This window comes from Rhinatrema bivittatum, chromosome 3 (assembly GCF_901001135.1).
Source record: "Rhinatrema bivittatum chromosome 3, aRhiBiv1.1, whole genome shotgun sequence".
NCBI classification, from domain to species: Eukaryota; Metazoa; Chordata; class Amphibia; order Gymnophiona; family Rhinatrematidae; genus Rhinatrema; species Rhinatrema bivittatum.
The window spans coordinates 535,543,344-535,565,454 of NC_042617.1; the positions used below are offsets into that span (position 1 = coordinate 535,543,344).

Sequence of the window (22,111 nt, forward strand, 5' to 3'; positions counted from 1 at the left end):
TGCTTGACCCTTGAACTGCAGCAGATCCAGAGACTGGTGCTGCAGTTGGGAGAGCCCTGTTTGAGGAGTTCCTGCTTTACTTGTTAGAGAACACCCAAGATGACCCAGCAAAGAAAGAATTACTCAGTTAACGAAGCTCCTCCATATTCCTGGGATCTATGCAACATCCAACCAATGTTTATTTATTTATTTAAAGCTTTACTATACCGACTTTCATGATACAGATCAAATCAAATCGGTTTACAGGGAACAGAAGCATTATAACATTAATCATAACCAGAAGGAGCGAAAAGTTACAATAAAACAGAGGGGATGTAACTGGGAAGATGAAAAAGCAGAGGAGGAAAGAAAACTCAGTAGCTAATTACAACTATAGCGATGGTGGGTACTAGAGAAGCCTACATCTGATCTGTGGCATGGCTAATGCTAGCCTTGATTAGGGGAAGGCTTGTCTGAATAACCATGTCAAGTTTTTTTTTTGAAAGTCATAGCATTTGGCTCAGTTGTGATCCAGTCCCAGTTACTTGAAACATATTGTGACCATTGGTAATGGACATCTTACTGACTAACAGTTTAAGCCACTGGAAGTGGCCTTCCTGGAACTGGATAAGACTTTTTAAAATATAAAGCACTGAAAAGTGCTGTTGAGGGGCTGCCTAGACAGCAACTCAAAAATAAAAATTGAAAAAGTTGCAGAAAATAGAAAAAACTTCAAGTATAGAGAGAGTACCTGAATGAAGAAGTTTGGACAAAAAAATTGAGGGGCTCAAGGTAGCACATGCACAGGAACTCCCATGCTTACTCAGTGGTAAAGCTTTACTGAGCTAGAGAGATTGGTCTGTTCAGTGCTGTCAAATGTCATCTGTGTGTCATGACATTCAGCCCTGCTTGACAAAAGCAGTTCTTGCACATGGAAAAGCAGTTGTGAGGAAACTAGTAGCCATTACATATGAATATCTAACACAGGCTTCAGAAATGAGTAGTAAACATACCTTCTCATTCATCGTTTTGTGATTCTTTTTAGTCTTCTTTAGGAATTGTTTTAAGCTTCCAGAAGACATGTATTCTGTAATAAATATAACCTGCAAAGAAAGGAGAACCATAAAATTACAAATTGAGCACACACAACTCCTCACTACATTACCAAATAAAAACAGAACAAGTCAAAGTATGCTACATTAAAATCTACCATAAATGCACATGATCACTAAGGCAGTTTTCCCCAACTGGTATGTCTTCAGACCTGATCAGGTGTGACACAAAGTCACCCACTTCCCAATTCTCAGATCCAGGCCAGCATTTGGGCTCTGCTCATCACCTCAAGGCAACAAAACAGTAGTAGCTCTTAAATGTATAGAAGTTAATTTCTGAAAATGTCTACAGCATGAGCCCCATGTATGGTAATTAAAGGGCAGCAAATGGGCCCTGCTTGGTGCTGGCACACAGCACCTCCTCTCCTTTCCCCTCAGAGTTCTTCTAGTCTCTGTCCTATCCCCAGGCTGGGTGAGCTGGGGAGTGTACACCAAGCATTGCATGCAACTTACTCAGAGTGATGGGAGCAGGAGCAAGAGCAGCAGCAGCAGCAGCAGCAGTAGTAGTAGTAGGGGAGCTCTGGGCAGCCAAGGTGGCAACTGCCTGCACCACACAGACCTCTCCCCTTATCCAGTACTTGCATATGGAGAGCTGACCCATCATAATGGGTCCATATGTGTCTTTGCTGCCTTCCCCACCCCATGATGTAAAGTTTGGAAGAGAGGCTGATGGGGCTTTCAGTGTACCCTTAGCTCTTCCTCTGGCCATATGAATCCTCTATGTCCACACCGCCTACCCCGTTGAAGTTGATATGCCACACATTTTTGTTAAAATAGGCGTCTTGGACTTATGGCTGGGAAACACTGCACTAAGGAATTTGACTCATTTTGCATATATATATATGACATTTAAAAAGATTAGATTACTACTGTAAATGAATACTGCAATAATTTATAGGTACCTGTGATTTTGGAAGTTGCTTTAAAAAAGTTTGTATTTTAATCAAGTTTGCTTATCGTAAACTGTTTTCCATAGATAGCAAGATGAATTAGCCATAACATGTGGATGATGTCATATAGCAGCACCAAATAGGCCTGTTAGTACAGCTTTTGCTCTACTGAGCATGTGCGGAATTTCCTATACAGACGTTGCCTCATGAATTTTAGAGCTAACTGTTCAGCTGATCTGCTGTGTATCACAGAGGCTGCCTGTCTTTAGCTGAACCTTCGAAGTGCTTCTCCTTTCCAAGTGTCACAGCACTCCGGCTAATCACCTTGGCTAATTATAAGGAAGAGAAAAACACAAGATCCAAACGGTCTTAAAATTATTCTGTTATTTATTTTGTGCAGTAATAGAATATAGTATGAAAGGCAATAACAGGCAATTGATTAGCAATTCTCTTCCTGGGGAGACCTTTTTTGATAGGCTGCTCCACATAGCCACACCAGAGAAATCTCCCAACAGACTAAGTTCCCAAGCTCCAACTTTATACATTTTTTTTTTATTCTACTGCAGCTATGTGCAAATTGTTGATCTATGCAATTCTAACACTATATCATTGTTCTTTGTTCTATCTACTCCTCAGAAAGTCCCATCTATTTCACCCACATCCCTGATGCATAGTTACCATTGCTGTTGCTGGGCATTTCGCCAACCAAGTTCACGTCAATCCTCCAGATATACAAGGTTTCCCAAACAGCTGTGTGACAAGGTCAACTGTCAGCAGTTTTTCATTAGGGCCCAAGATAAAGTAATAACAGCACTTTTTGAACTAGCCAGGCCCAAAAGCTGTTAGCCCTTGTCCTGTTAACCCTTATGCGCGGTTGCTTACCTGTAACAGGTGTTCTCCAAGGACAGCAGGATGTTAGTCCTCACATGTGGGTGACATCATCCAATGGCACCCAACATGGAAAGCTTTTGTCAAAGTTCCTAGCATGCCCAGCCTGCTGCTATCCGCGAGTCTACGTGAGGTCCCCCTTCAGTCTTGTAATACAGCAAAAAAATAAAACAAACCGAAGGTGAACCCAACACTGTACGGAGGTAGGCGGAATTCCTGAGGACTAACATCCTGCTGTCCTAGGAGAACACATGTTACAGGTAAGCAACTGTGCTTTCTCCTAGGACAAGCAGGATGGCAATCCTCACATGTGGGTGATTTCAGAGCTCCAGACTGCCCCATTCGACCAGAAAGAGACCCACAGTAGCCGAACAAGGTACCAACAGGCACAACACAACTGCAGCACTTTGGAAAAAAAACAGGGGGAGGTCTGGTCCCACAGAGAGCATGAGACAGTTGGGTTCAGGACTGGAATAAATTGCACAGGACAGACTGGCCAAAAGCGCTGTTCTGGCGACTATCCCTGTCAAGGCAGTAATGAGCAGCGAACGTGTGGCGAGAACTCAAGGTTGCTGCTCTACAAGTTTAGCGACAGGGACCACACGTAGATGGGCCACTGACGGTGCCATAGCCTGCACAGTGTGAGTTTTCACCCTGCCAGCCAGCTGAAGGCCTGCCTGCTCGTAGCAAAAGGAAAAGCAATCTGCTAGCCAGTTGGACAAGGCTTGCTTCCCCACCACTGCTCCCAGTCCATGGGGGTCGAACGACACAAAGAGCTGGAAGGACTGCCTATGGGTCGCTGTACGATCTCAACAGAATACAAGCACACGCTTGCAGTCCAGGATGTGGAGAGCACGCTCCCCTGAGTGGGAAGGAGGCCTTGGAAAGAAGGAGGGAAGGATGATGGACTGGTTGATGTGGAAAACAGTCACCACCTAAGGTAGAAATTTGGTATACTTATACAGCACCACACGATCGTGGAAGAATTTCGTGTAGGAAGTGTACGTAACAAAGGCCTAGATCTCACTGACCCTGCGAGCAGAAGTGATCACCAGCGGGAACATGACTTTCCAGGTGAGGAACTTCAGGTCACAGGACTTAAGAGGCTCGAATGGATGCCACATTAGCTTCGCCAGGACTACGTTGAGATCCCACAGGGTAGCCAGAGGCCTACACAGGGGCTTTAGCTGAACGAGGCTCCGCATACAGCATCTGACATGAGGCTGGATCGAAACATGTGCACCAGTGACAGTCTGGTGGTAGGGAGCTGAGTGCACTGAGGTGTACGCGGAGCAAGCTTGTTTGGAGGCCAGACTGACAGATGCCAGAGGTAATCCAGCAAGCGGGGGGAGCAGACAGGCGAAAGTGTCCAGTCCATGACCATTGCACCAGATGGAGAAACACTTCCACTTCAAGCTGTAAGATTTCCGAGTGGAAGGTTTCTGAGACTCAATCAAGACTTTGGACACACCTTCCGAGAACGGCACAGGCTGAAGTATTGTGTGCTCAACATCCACGCCGTGAGGGCCAGGGCCCAGAGGTTCAGGTGGTGCAGGGTGCCCTGGATCTGCAATATGAGGTCGGGAGCCGTCCCCAGCTGGACAGGCACACTCACTGACGGGTCCTAGAGAATAGGGAACCACACCTGCCTTGTCCAAGAGGGTGCCACTAGGATCATGTTCCCCTTGTCCTCTTGCCGTTTCATCAGAGTTCGAGAGGAACAGAATAGGGGGATGTACGCATACACGAGGCCCTGCCCCCAGTGAAAGGAGAAGGCATCGCAGACCGGATGGCCCTTCCCCGGAATCAGGGAGCAGAATTTGCTCACCTTGTAATTGTGGGGAGAAGCGAATAAGTCCATGTCTGGCATACCCCGGCAGCGGAACAAGTCTGCTGCCACCACAGGGTTCAGGGACCACTCATGTGGCTGGAAGGGCTGACTGAGGCGGTCCACCCGTGTGCTTAGGTGTCCCAGCAGGTAGGTGGCCCGTAGATAGGTCCCTCTGGAAAGGGCTCAATCCCAGACCTGCTTTGTCTCCTGGCAGAGGAGGGACAAGCCCATGCCACCCTGCTTGTTGATTTTCCACATCACCACCATGTTGTCTGTTCTGATGAGGATAACCCTGGAGGACAGCCTGTCCTGGAAGGCCCACAAGGCTTACCAGATCGCCCAAAACTCCAGAAAGTTTATCTGACAGCGAGCCTCGGCAGCGGTCCAGAGGCCCTGAGAGTGCAGGCTGCCTGTGTGAGTCCCCACTCCTGAGGCGTGGCATCTGTGGTGAGGGTCATATGAGGCAGCACAAGTTGAAAAGGGAGCCCACTCTCCAGATTGGGGAGGGCTTCCCACCAGGCCAGGGAGGAGCAGAGATGTCTGTGACTAACCAGAGCCTCCAAGATCCTGGGATGCTTGGGACCACAAGGCCCACAGAGTTCCTCATGTGGAGGTAGGCAAAGGGGGTCACCTGGACAGAGGCCACCATATGGCCAGCAGGCGGAGCAGGAGGGCTGGCATCCTTTTGCTGTTGCAAACGAGAGTAGCCAGCGAGGAGAGGGCAACCTCCTGGTCTTTGGGCAAGAAGGCCTTTGCCTGTACCTTGTTCAACCTGGCACCTATGAAGTCTAGCTGTGGAGACGGACAGAGATGTGACTTGGGGAAGTTGATGACATATCCCAATATCTGCAAGGTCTGAAACATCAGGGCCAATGCTTCCAAAGCCCCGGAGCAGGAGTCGCTCCAGTTTAGCCAATTGTCCATGTATGGAAAAACATGGACAGAGCAGCACCTGAGGTAGGCAGCCACCACTGCCAAGCATTTGGTGAAGATGCGTGGGGCTAATGCCAGCCCAAAGGGCAGTACTTTGTACTGAAAATGTTAAGACCCCACCAGGAAGCAGAGGTGCTTCCTATGGTTGGGGACAATAGCAATATGGGTGTACGCCTCCTTTAAGTCAAGGGAGCAAAGCCAGTCTCCTCTTCGGAGGAGCGGGATCAGCATGCCCAGAGAGACCATTTTGAATTTTTCTCTTATGAGAAACTTGTTCAACACCCTGAGGTTGAGAATGGGGCACAAGCTGCCATTCCTCTTTGGAATGAGAAAGTAACTCGAGTAGAAGCCATGGCCCTGCTGCTCACAGGGGACTGTTTCTACCATGCCCACTGCTAGAAGGGTGGAAAGTTCAGATTGAAGAATGACCTGATGGGCAGGCGAGCCCCACAATGGACATGGGGGAAGCGGTCTCTGGGAGTCTGCTGAAGTTCAGGCGGTAGCCCTGGCAGACAATGGAGAGAACCCAATGGTCCACAGTGTTCGCTTCCCAATGGCGGGCAAAGCAATGGATCTTGCCACTGAGCGGGGGATAGACTGCCAGGGGAACTGGCATCTGACTGGTGCCCCCTTGCCACCAGTCAAAAGCCTGTAGATGGGGCCTGCTGGGGGGGCTGGTTGGGTCCTCTGAGCCCACTGCTGCCGGCCATGACCCTTGGGACTGGTCTGAGGCAGGCGAGCATGGCTGGCTGGAGGATGAGCAAGTTTGCTTACCGTAAACTGTGTTTTCGTAGATAGCAGAATAAGTTAGCCATGCTGTCTTGGACATCCTTCGGGTGGCTAGGTGGCGGAGCTCTCCTGGAACACAGTCTTTTAGTGTAGTGCGCCTGCATGGATCTTCCCATGTAGCCCCGGTCTCCCTCAGTCCATTTCCAAGCAAGGCGAAGTGGAACAATAACTATCTGGGGAGGCGGGAGGGTCAGCATGGCTAATTCATTCTGCTATCTATGGAAAACACTGTTTACAGTAAAGCAAACTCACTCTTTTCCCATAGATAAGCAGCATGAATTAGCCATGCTGTCTGGGAGTCCCCAGCTGATGTGTTGAGTGCAAAGTCTTTGAGTATGTCCTGACAGCGAGGTCAGATAGGGCGCTCAAGACAGTAGAGAATGTAGGCAGACAGTTCTGGTCTGTTGGCTTTCCACTGCTCAAGAAGTACCCGATTTGAGGATAGTTCTGCCCATGTCTGCATCTGCTGCGATCTGCTTGTCCAGACAGTAGTGGGCTGTGAATGTGTACAGCGAAGACCAGGTGGCAGCCTTGCAAATGTCCAGAATGGGTACCTCCTGAAGGTGTGCAATGGAAGCTGCCATAGCCCGGACTTGGTAAGCCTTAGGGGAGGTTGCTAAGACTTCCGAATGTTTCTGATAGCAGAACTGTATGCAGTTTGAGATCCAGGACGAAAGGTTCTCTTAGAAACTGGAGGTACTGGGGGATTCAGATTAAATGAGACAAAAAGCTGGGAGGCTCTGTGTGTAGAGTGAGTCAGACGTTTATAGTAAGCAAGTGCACACTTGCAATCCAATGTATGGAGTTTACGTTTGTCCTCGTTGCTGTGTGGCTTTGGATAAAAGGTCAGAAGGGCAATGGACTGGGTGAGGTGGAAAACCGAAGCCACATTAGGAAGGAATGCTGGATGCGGACACAGCGTTACCTTATCATAGTATAATTCCAGGTAAGGTGAGTAGTGAACCAGTGCTTGCAACTCACTGACATCTCGCTGAGGTGAAGGCAACTAGGAATAGCACCTTCCAGGAGAGGAATCTTAGGTGATAACTGTCCAGAGGCTCAAAGAGTGATAGCATTATTTGTTCCAGGACTACATTTAAGTCCCATGGAACTGGAGGTTTTCAGCCTGGAAGCCTCAGGTGTAGAGCCCTTTCATGAATTTGGAGATGAGTGGGTGGCAGGAGATTGGGGCCTTGTTTTGAATGGTTTGATAGGCTGCTATGGCACTGAGAAGGACTCTGACGCCGTGGCTAGCCCTTTTTGGTAGAGCAGATGGAGGTAATTCCAGCAGTTGCTCAGGAGAGCAGGTGAATGGGTCTGAACATCCAGGTGGAGTAGCAGACCCACTTCCTTTGATAATTGTCTGGTGGAAGGTTTCCTGGAGGAAACAAAGATATCCTGAAACTGAGGGGAAAAGGTTCAGGTGGTGGAGTACCACCCTTTCAATCTCCACACGGTGAGATGCAGGGTTGAGTGAAGGGGTGAAGCAAGGAGCCCCCTTCCTGGGTGAGCAGACAAACTGTTGCCCAGGGGAAATCAGTGTGTCCGCAGATAGCCGAACGAGATACGCGTACCATGGCTGTCTGGGTCATGCTGGAGCAATGAGTATCAGGTACACAATGCTCTTCTGGACAGTGAGAGATATCAAAAGGTGTGTGAGGGAAAGCGTCGAGAAGGCCCAAGACCCTCTGTCATTTGATGAGGAATGCATCCTGAGCTAGATGGGGTACACTGAGCAGGACGTCTGCAACTTCCGATTTTGTTCTGTAGCAAAAAGTTAGATGCATGAAAGACGCCAGGTTTGAAAGTCTTTCCACCATGTCCTGATGAAGCTCCCACTCATGGGGATGAAAGATTCTGCTCAGTCTGTCTGCTCTGGAGTTGTTGATGCCCGGCAGGTAAGTGGCCTGTAGGGTGATGGATTTGCTCTCCGCCCATTCCAGGATCCTTACAGCTTCTCTGCATAGGTTCCAGGAACTGAACCCTCCTCTGTTTATGCAGAATATTTTATTTATTTATTTATTTTAAATTTTTATATACCGGAATTCCTGTATGCAATACAAATCAGTCCGGTTTACAAGTAACGAAAGAGGTTGCCCTGGTCTGGGAAGTTAGACCTGGGTTTTTTTACATAGAACATGGAACAATAACAATAAACCATTGAACATTATTACAAGTAACATAGAATGTAACAATAGCATTTAACAGATTTAACCTTTTTTTTACAAAGAACTTTAGAAGCGAATATGGTCTGCAGTAGACGGTTATATAAAGGTGAATAATGACTGTTAGAATTGCGAATAAGTACGGTATGAAAATTAAGTGGCAAGGTGTTGGTGACACCCTGCAATGGTTGGATCTGAAAGTCAGGAGGAGGTGCCTATTGGAAAGCTTGCCTGAAGAGCCAGGTTTTTAACCTTTTTTTGAACTCTAGTAGATTGGGTTCGAGTCGAAGGTCTGGTGGGAGCGCATTCCTTTGGTGTGGTCCCGCAGTGGAGAGTGCTCTTTTTCTTAGTGTTGATTTGGCAGGAGCTGCGGCTAACGTGCCTTTGTAGGCGCTTCTGATGGGTCTGGAAGATAAGTGTGGACGAAGTTGGGTTTGTAGAGATATAGGTGCGACGTTATGAATTGCTTTATGAATGATGGTTAATGTTTTATATAGGATTCTCTGTTTGATGGGTAGCCAGTGGAGGTTGCTCAAGATGGGGGTAATATGGTCTCTTCTCTTCGTGTTGGTTAGGATTCTGGCTGCGGCATTTTGTACTATTTGTAGGGGTTTGATGCTGTTGGAGGGGAGGCCAAGTAAGATTGAGTTGCAGTAATCAAGTTTCGAAAAAATAATGGATTGAAGAACGAGGCGAAAGTCATTAAAGTGAAGGAGTGGCTTTAGTTTCTTTAGGACCTGTAGTTTAAAGAAGCAGTCCCTGGTGGTTGTGTTTATGAATTTTTTTAGGTTAAGTTGATTGTCCAGCCATGCTCCAAGATTCCTGACGTCAGCAGAGAGCTCAATGTTTAAAGATGTGGTTTGTGTCAGGTTAGGTGTGTGGGTGTTCGGGTTGTGTGAAATCAGTAGCAACTCTGTTTTGCTGGAGTTTAGAATCAGGTTCAGGCTGGAGTGTACTTGTTTAATTGGTTGAAGACAATTCTCCCAGTAGGCGAAGGTTTTTTGAATAGATTCTGTGATAGGGATGAGGATCTGGATGTCGTCTGCATAGAGGTAATGAGTAAGTTTGAGCTGTGATAGCAGATGGCAGAGGGGGAGGAGGTAGACGTTGAACAGGGTGGGAGAGAGGGAAGAACCTTGAGGTACACCTTGGTCTGATAGGATGGGGTTAGAATCCTTGTTATTAATTCTGACCTGGTAAAACCTGTTTGATAGGAATGATTTGAACCAACAGAGCTGTGCCTTTAATTCCTATGTTTGATAGTTGTTCTAGGAGTTGTGAGTGATTTACCGTGTCGAACGCTGAGGATAGGTCTAGTAGGACCAGTAAGAATGATTGTTTTTTCTCCAGGTTCAAAAGTAAATTATCAGTGAGAGAAAGCAAAAGTGACTCTGTGCTTAGTGATTTTCGAAAACCATATTGTGCAGGGGAGAGAATGTTGTATTCCTCGAGATAATCGGAAAGTTGTTTATTTACGGCTTTTTCCATCAATTTGGAGATCAGGGGCAGGTTTGCAATGGGTCTGAAGTTAGCTGGGTCCGTTAGTGATGCATTTGGTTTTTTCAGTAGGGGTTTGATGATTGCAAGTTTTAGTTGGTTAGGAACTGTGCCCATGGCCAAAGAGGTGTTGATGATTTCTGCAATAGGTTTTGCGACGGTGCTAGGGATGGCAGTGAGCAGATTAGTAGGGAGTGGGTCCGATGGATGTGCAGATGGTTTAATTTTTTAAAGTAAATTTTCAATCTCCATGGCGGATGTGGGCTCGAATGACTCTAGTCTAGAATTCAGAGTGGGTTGGTATGAGCTATGAGGTATTGGTAGAGTTTGATGGGTTGTGAGGGAGCTAGTAAGGTTTGAGATTTTTGTTTTGAAGTAGGTGGCTAATTCGTTGGCCTTGCTGAGTGCTAGTTGGTCTGGAATGGATGGTGTGTCGGTTTGGTGAGAGATGATACGTAAGAGAATAACGCTTTAGAGTCGAAGATGAAGTTATGAATTCTTTTTGCATAGAAGTCCTTTTTTGTTTTGTGTATGGCGTTTCTGTAGGTGTTAAGGGTGGCTTTGTAGTCCAGTCTGGATGTGGGTGTAGGGTTGATTCTCCAGCTTTGTTCTTTGTTTCGTAATTTTTGTTTTAGGGCTTTTAGTTCCGGGGTGAACCATGGTTTTCTGTTGTCTCGTGCCGATTGGATTACTTTTGAGGAGGTTGGACAGAGTTGATCCGCTATTTTGTTCGTGAGTTTGATCCATGAGGTGGTGGCTGTGTTGGCGTCTGAGAGGTCTATTTGTTTGAGATCTTTGGAGCAGTGTTCTGTGAGTAACTCCAGAGAGCATGGTTTCCTGAAATGAATGGTGGTTTTGGAGATGTTTGGAGGTGGTGAGTTTTTCATTTTGAGGGTTGTGTCTATGATCTGATGGTCTGACCAGGGGATTGGTGTGCAGGTGGGATTGGTGTGGATGGACCAGCTATCGTTGATAAATATGAGGTCTAATGTATGACCTGCTTTGTGGGTGGGCCCGCTGATTATTTGTGAGAATCCAAGGTGACTGAGGGAGGAAAGGAAGGTTTCACAGTTAGTAGATTGAGGGATGGAGTCCACGTGAATGTTGAAGTCTCCCAGTATGATGGCTGGTTTGTCTGAGTTTAGGTGTTTGGCTATCATCTCTATTAGAGGGGAGGGGTTAGCCTCTAGAGTTCCTGGTGTGGCGTAGATGAGGAAAATTTGTAGATGTTGAGATTTGAATATGGAGCATTCAAGATTTGAAGTGGCGTATGATAGTTGTAGGGTTATGCCCAGTTGTTTTTTTGCAGCAAGTAGAATTCCTCCTCCTTTCTTTTTTGGTCTAGGTATTGAGAAGAGGTCGAAGGATTGTGTGGGTAATTGGTTAGTTAATGATATGTCCGTGGGTTTTAACCAAGTTTCTGTTATTGCACATATGTCAGGGTTGTTGTCAATGAGGTAATCATTGAGAAGGTGCATTTTTTTGGAAAGTGACTGTGCATTGAATAAGGTTAAAGTGAATAATGAGAGGCCTAGAAGTTGTGTAATGGGCGATGTCATGATGTTGATGAGTCTTTGTTGTCTGGGTGTCTGAATGGGGTCTGGTGGAGAGTTATTTCTGGGTTTTCTCTTGAGTATGGGGATGGAGTGGCGGTGTGTCATTGTATGCTGATTTGCTAGTGTTATAAAAGGAAGGTCTGTGACCGGTTACGTTCAGAATCTGCTAGGATGGATGCTGGAACGGCTGGAGTGGAAGCTGGAACGGCTGGCGTGGAAGCTGGAACTTGTGGAATGGATGCTGGAACCTGTGGAGTGGATGCTGGAAAGCAGGAGTAGATGCTGTGAGGGCTGGATAGCATGCTGATTTGTCTTGGTGGACGCTGGTGAGATTGTAAAGGGTGCAGTATTTTGGCTGGAAAGGAATGGTAGAGATGTTTGGAGGGGGTTGGTGCGTGCTGGCTTTATTCGTTCCGAGAAATCCGTTTGTCCATGGTCGTTGGCATTTGTATAAGTTATATTTTCCTCTGAGGATGGGGATAGTGGCTTCCTCGGGGCTGAGACGAAGGGGCGAGACAAAGGGGCAGGCCCCTTTGTCGCGCTCCTTAGGCGCGCGACGCAGGCGCGCGGCGCCGGGCTTAATCGAATTTAAAGCCCCTCTGGGCTGGTTCCTATTGGAGGCTGGCTTCGGCGGTTCGCGATTGGCTGCGGTAGGTTGCTGGAGGCGGGTCTATCTCCCTCTATTCAGTGCGGATGGAACGGCGTCTGGCCGGCGCGGCAGGCCTCGTGGTCGCCCACGGACTCAGCGGGGGGAAGGGAGAGGTTGACTGGCCTTACCCCGATGGGTCTGTGGCGCCGACCGCGCAGGCCCTCCCTCGATCCAGAGAGCGTTCGTTCTCCTCGAAAGCGCCGCTGCAATAGGAGTTCGCCGGGCAGAAGAGTATGGCTACCTGGTTGTCTATGGGGACCATGACTGTCTTCCCCTGAAGTGGGTGTTCGAAAGCCCAAAGAGCGTTCCGAATAGCATGGAGCTCCAGAAGGTTGATCTGATGTGACTGTTCCCAGTTGGACCACAGGCCTTGAATCTTGAGGTGGACTAGGTAGGCGCCCCACCCTTTGGTGGAAGTATCTGTGGTGAGGACAGTGATGTATTGGGGGCCATAACAGTGCTCCCTTCATCAGCCACCACTTCAAATCCCATTTCATACTGGACATGAGAGTGACTGGAGTGGAGCGAGGATTGCAAAACTGGCTCCATTGGGACTTCAGACCCCATTGTAGACTATGCACGAGGAGGTGGGTGTGAGGAACAACATAAGGATGCTGCCATGTGCCCGAGGATGGTCAGGATCTGACGGGCAGGGGCAATGGTGACCTTGTGTAGGCGGCTGGCTAGTGATGTGAGGGCAAGGGCCCAGGATTCTGGGAGAAAGGCTCTGTCTCGGATAGTGTCTATGTGAGGCCCAATGAACTTTAGGGTTCGAGTAGGTTGCAGGCTCGATTTCTCATAGATGACATGCAGCCCCAGGCTGTCCAGACAGAATATGGTTGCTAGAAGATGGGTGTGTGGTAGGAGTAACTGATTCGGAGCTACCATTACAACCAGTTACCTTTGTAGGGGAATAGTTGAATTCCCCCGCCTGCGAAGGTAAGCCACCACTACCGCTAGGCACTTTGTAAACACTCTGGGGGCTGAGGAAAGGCCGAAAGGGAGCACCTTATATTGGACGTGGCAGCCATTGGCTGTGAAGCACAAGTACTGCCACTTGGAATTCATTGTGCGAATAGGCATCCTTGAGGTCGAGTGAACACATCCAGTAGTTGGGACGAAGGAAGGGCAGAATGGACTGAGTGACGTCATCTTGAACTTTTCCCGAGTTAACTTCTTGGGTATAAGAAAGTATGGGGAGTAGAACCTCTGGTGGAACTGAGCCGAGGGTAGTTCGCAAATTCAGCTCTGAAGTAAATTTGTTGATCTCTTCCTGTAGGGGTCCGTGCTGTGCATTCAGCTGTCTTTGGCGCACTATGTGCAGAACAGATGGAATGAATGCAAAATTAAGGGCGTAGCCATCCTTGATTTGTAAAACCCAATGGTCGGATATGATTGCCTTCCATCCCGGAAAAAAGTGGGAAACCCTAAAAACCCTGTGGGGGCTTAGGAGGGTTGGTGTCCTGAGGCAGGTGAGGCTGTTGAGGAAGGCACTGGAACTGTCGAGCCCCTTGCTGCTGAGGACAAGTTGGCATATATGGTTGCAGCTGGTAGGATGGGTAAGGTCTGTAGGTACGCCGCTGGTAGTAAGACTTCCTATATGATGTGTAGTACCGCCTAGAGGCCACGGAATCTACAGGAATGGTTAGCAACATGACAGCTACCTTTTGCTCCTTGAGTTGTGCTACAATCTCCCTTGTCTCTAAAAAGATTGTCCAGAAGACGGGGAAAGTCAGCCAGCTTCTCATGCATGTCTTCGCAAATCTTGCTCACGCGAAGCCATACTAAATGACGTGCCACGATGGCGATCGCAGTAGATCTGGCCGAGTTGTCGAAGGCCTCCCAGTTCGAAGGAAGTGCCACAGTCCCTCCTCCAAGTCTTGGAACTGGTCAAGAGGTTGGTGGTCTGGGGAAGCCTCCTGTAGCAAGGGTTTCAGTGATTGCAGACATTCATACAGGTGTTGTGTAATATAAAATTGGTGCTGCTGAATCTTGGCATTTAGCATCCCCGACTGAAAGGCCCGCTTCCCGAAATCGTCCAAGTACTTGGAATAGTTCTGTGATATAGCCTGGGAGGATAAGGTGTCCTGAGGGGCAGGCATAGGTTCTCTGGGAGCACCCCCTGGGTGGTACAGCTGTTAAGAGTATGTCTGAGTCTGGTCTCCTTGGTTTGTGGGTGTCCTTAGGAAGCCGCTTATCTTTTTTCCTCAGTGGCTCGATTTGTCCCTGTGCTGGGAAGCAGTGGACAGGCCGGAATACACCTTGGAAGAGGCAGAAGAGCTATGAGGCGGTTAGAGATGACAGCGCCACATCAGAGTCCACCAACAGAGAAGGTTCCCTGGGACATTTATGGCCAGACGAGTGCTTCTTCAGGCCTTTGGAAGCACTGTGTGTCGGAGTCTACATCGATTTGCTTCGGTGTGTCAGATGCTTTATGCTTGCGCTTCGTGATGTGGTTGTTCAGTCGACACTCCGACTATTGAGTCGTGGTGTGTCAGGGGGTGTGATGCTCAGCTGTGCTGATGGTGGCGGAGGTACCAATGCATCCCCTGCACCGTGCGTTGGTACGATGGGAGCTCGCTTTGGCATCGGCCCAGGAGGCCCTACCAAGGAGGCTAGAGGTCTGGGGGGGGTGGGGGGGAACCTGGAGAGGACTTGGTAGGCTCCTCCGAAGGGGCATACGAGCCCAATGCTGCTTCCCTTAACTTGGCGATCCTGGCAGCCCGCTGCCACTGAGCTCGAGAGGACAGCATCCGCAGTCCCTGCAGGTCGCCTGATCGTTCTGTGGACAGAGGCAGATGTAACATTTAGAGTGCCTGGTCACAGTCATTTTGCCACACTGGCAAAATTTAAAGCCAAGTGGCCGCAGCATTTTGAAGAAGAAAAGATGGTTCTCACACAAAAATCTGAAGTTCCTTGACAGGAGAGAAGAGCTCCAATGGCACGTGGAAAAAAAACAGACTGAGGGAGACCAAGGCTGCGCAGGCAGATCCGCGCAGGCGCAATACACTAAAAGAATCCGTGTTCTAGGAGAGCTCCACTATCTAGCCACCCAGAGGACCTCCCAGACAGCATGGCTAATTCATGCTGCATATCTTTGAGAAAGAGTACTTTCTCGGCTGGTAAAAGGGCTTGCGAGAGCCCAGCCTGGAGGTCTTCCTGGCAGAGGAAGGGCCATCTGAGGGGCTGGCGGAGAGTTGCTGAAGAGTATCATGCTGATACGTCAGCTATGCCATGACCTTCACCTTGTCCCCAAACAGGTTCTCACCTGTACAGGGGATATCTGCGAGCCAGTCTTGAGCCTCTGGCTGGAGTCCTGAGGCTCTGAGCCTAGCCAGCTGTCTGGCATCCACACCCCCGGCGGCTAGGTGGGCTGTAGTTTCAAACACATCATAGGTGGACCTCACCTCGTGCTTACTCGCCTCAAGGTCCAGCGTGGCAATGGCTGCAAGAGATTCCTGCTGCTGCTGGGGAAGGCCTTCCACAAAGTCTTGGACTTGATTCCAGACTGCAGTCGTATTGGATCATGTACAGCTGGTAGGCCGCAATGCAGCCCACCAGCATGGCCCCTTGAAACATTTTTCTCCATATGTCGGGTTCCCTATGTTCGGACCCTGGAGGAGCAGAGGCATGCATCCGGGAACATCTAGCTTTGAGGGCAGACTCCACAGCTGCCGACTGGTGAGGGAGGTGCCGCCATTCAAAGCCCACTGCCTGCTGCACCAGATTGGTGGCATCGGCCTTCCTGTTGGCCGGGGACACTGACACTGGGTGTTCCCACATACGGAGGAGGAGCTCCTTAAAGATGTCGTGGACAGGTACTGCCACGATTTCCTTGGGAGTGTCAATGAACTGGAGGGACCTCCAGCATCTTATGACGGGTATCCTCCTCCAACAGGAGCTGGAAGGGGATGGCCTCTGCCATTGCACTTACAAAGCTGACAAACGACAGGTCTTCGGGCGGAGACCGACTCCATTCTTCCAACGGGGAAGGCTCTGAGAAGGGGGGTCATCAGAACTCTGATGACAAGTCTGAAGAGTCATCATCCCACAGGTCATAGGGACCCTCCTCCTCACTGGGGCCCAGGTGCCGAGGGCGGGGGCTGTAAGGGCACCAGAGACATTGATGGGACCCCCGGCATCGAGGGAGCAATGGGGGGGGAGGGGGGGGGGAAACCGCGAGCAAGGGTGCCCAGTGCCTGGTCCCCGAGGCCTCATCCTTCGCAGAGGACCCAGGAATCTGGATTGCTCTGGTGAAGGTAGTCAGTGACCGAGGAGGCATCGAAGCCCTCTCTGGCACTGGTTGCATTGGTGGGGCACAGAGGATGTCCAGATGCTCAAGCAGAGGTGCAGGCATCGATGGTGGAGGCTCAGGCATCAGTATGGGGGCCGGTGGCACCAGCAGCTCACTCGGGAGCGCTTTGAGCACCGCTGATTGCACCCTGTGGTCCAGCTCCTCCTGGAAGTCCTGAGTGGTCAGGACTGATGGAGGGGAACGAGGCATCACCGGCATATCCTCTGGTCCATGAGGTGGCATGGCGCCCTGCACCGTAGCTGGTGGGGGAACACCTCAGGCTACCGGGGGCACCGGAGGATTGGGCCTATAGTGGCAACTCAGCAGCTGCCAATGCCACTCTGGAATTGGAACTGTGGAGAGAAGGTGACCAGTGTCTATGCTTCCTGAACTTCAGGTGCTCGGCTCAGTCTTTCCCTGGCACAGAGGACAACAATGACCCCGAGGTCTGCAGGAGGGAAAAGAGCACCAAGAATCGATCTCTTTCTCCCCAATCTTTAGGGGTACTGGATAGTGGGACCACCAGGGGAAGGGATGGAGACTGTTCCCTGCGGTCCTTGGGCGTTAAGGACACTGAAGCCAGAGTGAAAGTTTTTGGAGACCAGAAGAGCTTCTCCATTTTATCCAGGCATGCTCGATGCCCTTTGGGTGACATTTGGTCACACAAAGGACACCCTTGGATGTTGTGTGAGGCCCCCAGGCAAAGGATACATACCTTGTGCAGATCTATGGTGGACATGGTCTGCAGGCACTGAGGGCACAGTCGAAAACCTAACACCACCATTGGGGGGGAAAAAAAAAAAAAGGCAGGTGCGCAGTCGATGACAGATGGGCACCACTGTGCAAGAGTCAGGAATTGACCGCAAAGAACAAGAGATCAAAAACAAGGATACCTACTGAAATGGAGGAATACTGATGTGAAAGGGGACCAGATGCAGAAAAAGCAGTCGAAAAAAAGTTACACAATTTCAAGGAGTTGGAGCTCCACCACTGCGAGGCTACTGCACGCACCATGGAAGAGAGACTGAAGGGGGACCTTGCGTGGACGTGAGGATAGAAGCAGGCTGGGAATGCTCAGTCTGCCAGTCAAAGTTTCTAGAAACTTTGACAAAAATATTTCCGTGCAAGGCTCCATCGGATGTTATCACCCACATGAGAGGACTACCATCCTGCTTGTCCTAGAAGAATCTCTACATATCCTCCTTGAAAAATCCCTACCACATACCCTAGCTAGGTAGTCAACTCTCCAGAGGAGAGCAGTATTTAGCATGGTTAATTCATCCTATGGAAAACACCGTTTATAGTAAGAAAGTTGCTTTTTTGTTAATTAGCAAGACTGAATTAGCCATGACATGTGGAAAGAACCAAACAGTTGCAGTGGAGCATTTACTCTAAGTGACTCAAAACTCACTGTTGAGAGTAGACTACTAGGTGAACAATATGCACAAACACACTTGCTTGAGTTTACTGGGACCATTTTTACCTCCATCACCTCCACTGGGAAGCTGTTCTATGCATCCCCTACGATCTCTAAAGAAATATTTAAGACTATTCGGGAGTCTACTCTTTCACCCTCATCCCATGTTCTACAGCCTTTCAGTTGAGAGGCTAGCCTTCTGTGCATGGAAACTTTTGAGATATTTAAATGTCTATCATATCTTCCCTATTTCATATTTCCTCTAGGGTGTACGTTTAGATCTTTAAGTGTTCCTATACGCTTTAGAATGAAGACCATTGATCATTTTAGTTGCCACCCTCTGGATCAACTCCAACCGGTTTATATCCTTTTGAAAGTGCAGTCTCCTGAATTATACACTATTCCTAATAAGGATTCAGGGACCTATACAGGGGCAATCTCATCTCCCTTTTTCTGCTGACCATTCCTCTTCCTATACATCCAAGCATCTTTCTGGCTTTTGCCAGTGCTTTATCCACCTATTTGGTCACCTTAAGATCAGATACAATCACCCCTAGATCCAGCACCTCTTACCTGCGTTCCACTATATCCTCTGGCAACTTCAATTCGAAGGACTGATACTACTTTTGTTAGAACCTTAGGACAAGTATAGCACACTACACTATTGTGCAATAATTGCATATAGAGGATAACGAATCAAGGCCTGAAGTTTGCTGTCTTCTGGGGCTTATGTGATTGCTACAAGGAATATAACTTTCCAAATTAGGAACTTCAGTTAAGCAGACTCCAATGGTTCAAATGGAAGCTTCATGAGTAGTAGAATCATATTTGGGTCCCGTGGTCAGGTGGTTTTAAACTGGAGATTTAGTATGCCATAAAACTTCCATGAAGCCGGATACTAAAGGATGAGTGGAAATTGGCTATGGTAAGCTGCTATGGCACAGATGTACTCTCACAGATGAAGTGGCAAGACTTGAAGCAGAAAGCATAAGTAGTTCAGTAACTCTTTGGGTTTACATGTGAAGGATCCAAGATATTGTCATGGCACCATGTGGAAAATCTTTTCCCTTTTAAAACTGTAGTCTCTTCTAGTTAATGGTTTCTAGTGGACAGGACAATGTCCTCAACCTCCTTATGTAGTGAAAATTTGGCAATTGAGTGCTCAACATCCAAGCTGTTAAGTTGAGGTAGATGTTCAGATGAAACAGATGTTCCTCTTCTCAAGTTAATAATGTTGGGTCTAACCTGAACTGGATCAGAGGACTGCTGTACCAGATACACTAACCTAAATTGTCTCAGCCATGCTGGAGCTAAAAGAATCAGTTGATGCCAGTCTGATAACCTTTTGCACAAATCTGGCTATTAGCAGTATTGGCAGAAAAGTGTACATTAGATCTGCATTCTCATTGAGCAGAAAAACATTCTGAGCAGAGCTGGAAAGAAGCAGCAAAAAAAAAAAAGACTATTGCTATGATGTAAATGGGTCAATTGCTGGAAATTCAAATTGCTGTACAGAATATTTGTGCAGTCTACACTCTACAGATGAAGTCTTCCAATATGCTGGAGCCCCTTGGCAGGTAGGCTGCTTGCATAACTTGAAGTCTGTATGTCCATTCCCATATCTTTGTTTCTTGGCAGAGTCTATGACCCTGTGACTCCTAGTTGTCTGTTTGAATGAGAATGCTTTTCCCCTGAACAAAGAATGAAGATTGTCAGCATACCTGATCACCTTCAATTCTGAGTTCAACTTGGAATTTTGTTTCCATTAATGATAAAGTCTTAAGTTCAAAGGGGGTCTGTGTGTATTCTCCAATCTTTTGTGAAGACATCTGTTGCCAATGTAACTTGGTAAGGAGATAAGAACATACCATAAGAAATTGCCATACTGGGTCAGACCAAGAGTTCATCAAGCCCAGCATCCCGTTTCTAACAGTGGCCAATCCAGGCTACAAGAACGTAGCAATTACCCAAACACTAAGTACATTCCATGCTACTGACACCAGTAATAGTATAGAAAAAGCCTTAATGGATAATACAAAAGAATAATAAACTACAACAAAAACATATTCACCAAAAATGACACATGAATAATATTCTTCTATGGGACCATCATATAAACCTCAAATTTTAATATCTTTTAGAGCATTGGATATGCTCCATCAATAAGTCAAAGGGGTGTGGTTTAATCATTGGTCCAATTTTTTAAAGATTTTTTTTAAAGCATTTCACAATACATTTTTTTTTTTTTTTAAGTGACACCAGTAATAGCAGGACTATTCTCCAAGATTTTATTTATTTATTTAAAAGTTTTATATACCGACCTTCATAGTAAATAACCATATCGGATCGGTTTACAATTAACAAGAATAAAAAACTGGGGTAACTATTCAAGTAAACGAAAGATAAACAGTAAGTAGGAATGAGTCAAAGTTACAATCAACAGGGAAGAGAACTTGGAAGCTTGCAACAAGCTGGAAAGAAGATAAGGCAGGAAATAAATATGAAGTGATGCCATAGGGTGTACGGGTTAAAGCTTAATGGTGCTTTAATTTAATTTAATGGAGTTCTCTCCTCCATGAACTCATCCAAACCTTTTTTAAACCCAGTCACACTAACTGCACTAACCACATCCTCTGGCAACAAATTCCAGAGCTTAACTGTGCGTTGAGTGAAAATTTTCTCCAATTAGTCTTAAATGTCCTACTTGCTAACTTCATGGAGTGCCCCCTAGTCCTATTATCCGAAAGAGTAAATAACATATGAAAATTATTCCTTACCTGCTAATTTTCATTCCTGTAGTACCATGGATCATTCCACACGGTGGTTATGTCTCCTGTCCAGCAGATGGAGTCAGAACAAAAAACTCAGGGGGGTGCCTTATAGCCACGCCTCCCCTGCCTCAGCTCTCAGTAAATACATTATCCAAGCCGAAACGAGAAGAAAATTTGTAAACCAGAGGGATCAAGTTATCAAAATACAGTATAACTGCCAGCCCAACAGGGGCCCAGACAAATTTGGAAACTAAAAACTCTAAACTGTTGCAAAACTTGTAAACAGTACTGCGTGGAAGAACAGACCCGCAGTATCAGAAATACAGATAAAAAGAAAAGTTAGAGACAGGTGAGCAGGGATGTCCCCATAGAAAACCCCCAAAAACGAGGGAGGGTGCCTGGAATGATCCATGGTACTACAGGAACGAAAATTAGCAGGTAAGGAATAAATTTTCATTTCCCTGTACGTACCAGGATCATTCCAGACGGTGGTATGTACCAAAGCTTTCCCATCACGGGTGGGCCACGGACAGCCCTGCCCGAATGACCCTGTCTCCCAGTTGTCCGTCCGAGGGCGCCCAGACGTCCAGACGATAATGCCTGGTGAAAGTGTGAAGAGACTTCCAAGTGGCCGTCCTACAGATTTCCTGGGTGGGCACAGAGGAGCTTTCCGCCGAGGAGGTTGCCTGGGCGCGAAGAGAATGCGGCTTGACCACTAATGGCGGTGACTTACCTGATCCCAGATATGCCGCTACGATCGCTCCCTTCAGCCAACGAGTAATGGATTGTTTCGAGGCCATGCATCCTCTTCGGGGCCCCGACCAGAGGACAAAGATGGTCAGAAAGGTGAAATTCATTCATAACATCCAGATAGTGCATCAGAGAACGCCGTACATCTAGCTTGTGTAGATCACCCGGCTCCGAAGAGGGAAAGGATGGAAGTTCCACCGAGCGGTTGAGGTGAAACCCTGAAACCACCTTGGGTAGGAATGAAGGTACCGTACGCAAAGAAGCTCCAGTAGAAGTGAATCGGAGGTATGGCTCCCGACATGAGAGAGCTTGCAACTCCGAGATCCGTCGTGCAGAAGTGAGAGCAACAAGGAAAACAGTCTTGAGAGTGATATCCTTGATGGAAGCAGACCGCAAAGGCTCAAAAGGTGGAGCGCAGAGAGCCTTAAGCACCAAGTTAAAGTTCCACGACGGGCATGGAGGGCGGATCGGAGGTTTTATATGCTTCACTCCCTTGAGGAATCGCAGAATATCTGGATGGGTAGACAGAAGACAGTCATCCACCCCCTGACGCAAAGCTCCCAGAGCCGCCACCCGAACCCGGAGGGAGT

General features: G+C 47.9%; 1 protein-coding gene across 3 annotated transcripts in view; it reads right to left on the bottom strand.

Annotated features, from left to right (window-relative positions):
• Positions 1-22,111, bottom strand: part of NRBP1 (nuclear receptor binding protein 1) — a 276,204-nt gene that overhangs the window by 127,600 nt on the left and 126,493 nt on the right. For all 3 annotated transcript variants that reach the window (XM_029596342.1, XM_029596341.1, XM_029596344.1), the window contains exon 5: positions 993-1,082. In XM_029596342.1, the coding sequence (XP_029452202.1) occupies positions 993-1,082 (90 nt within the window). The remainder of the gene's footprint in view (positions 1-992; positions 1,083-22,111) is intronic.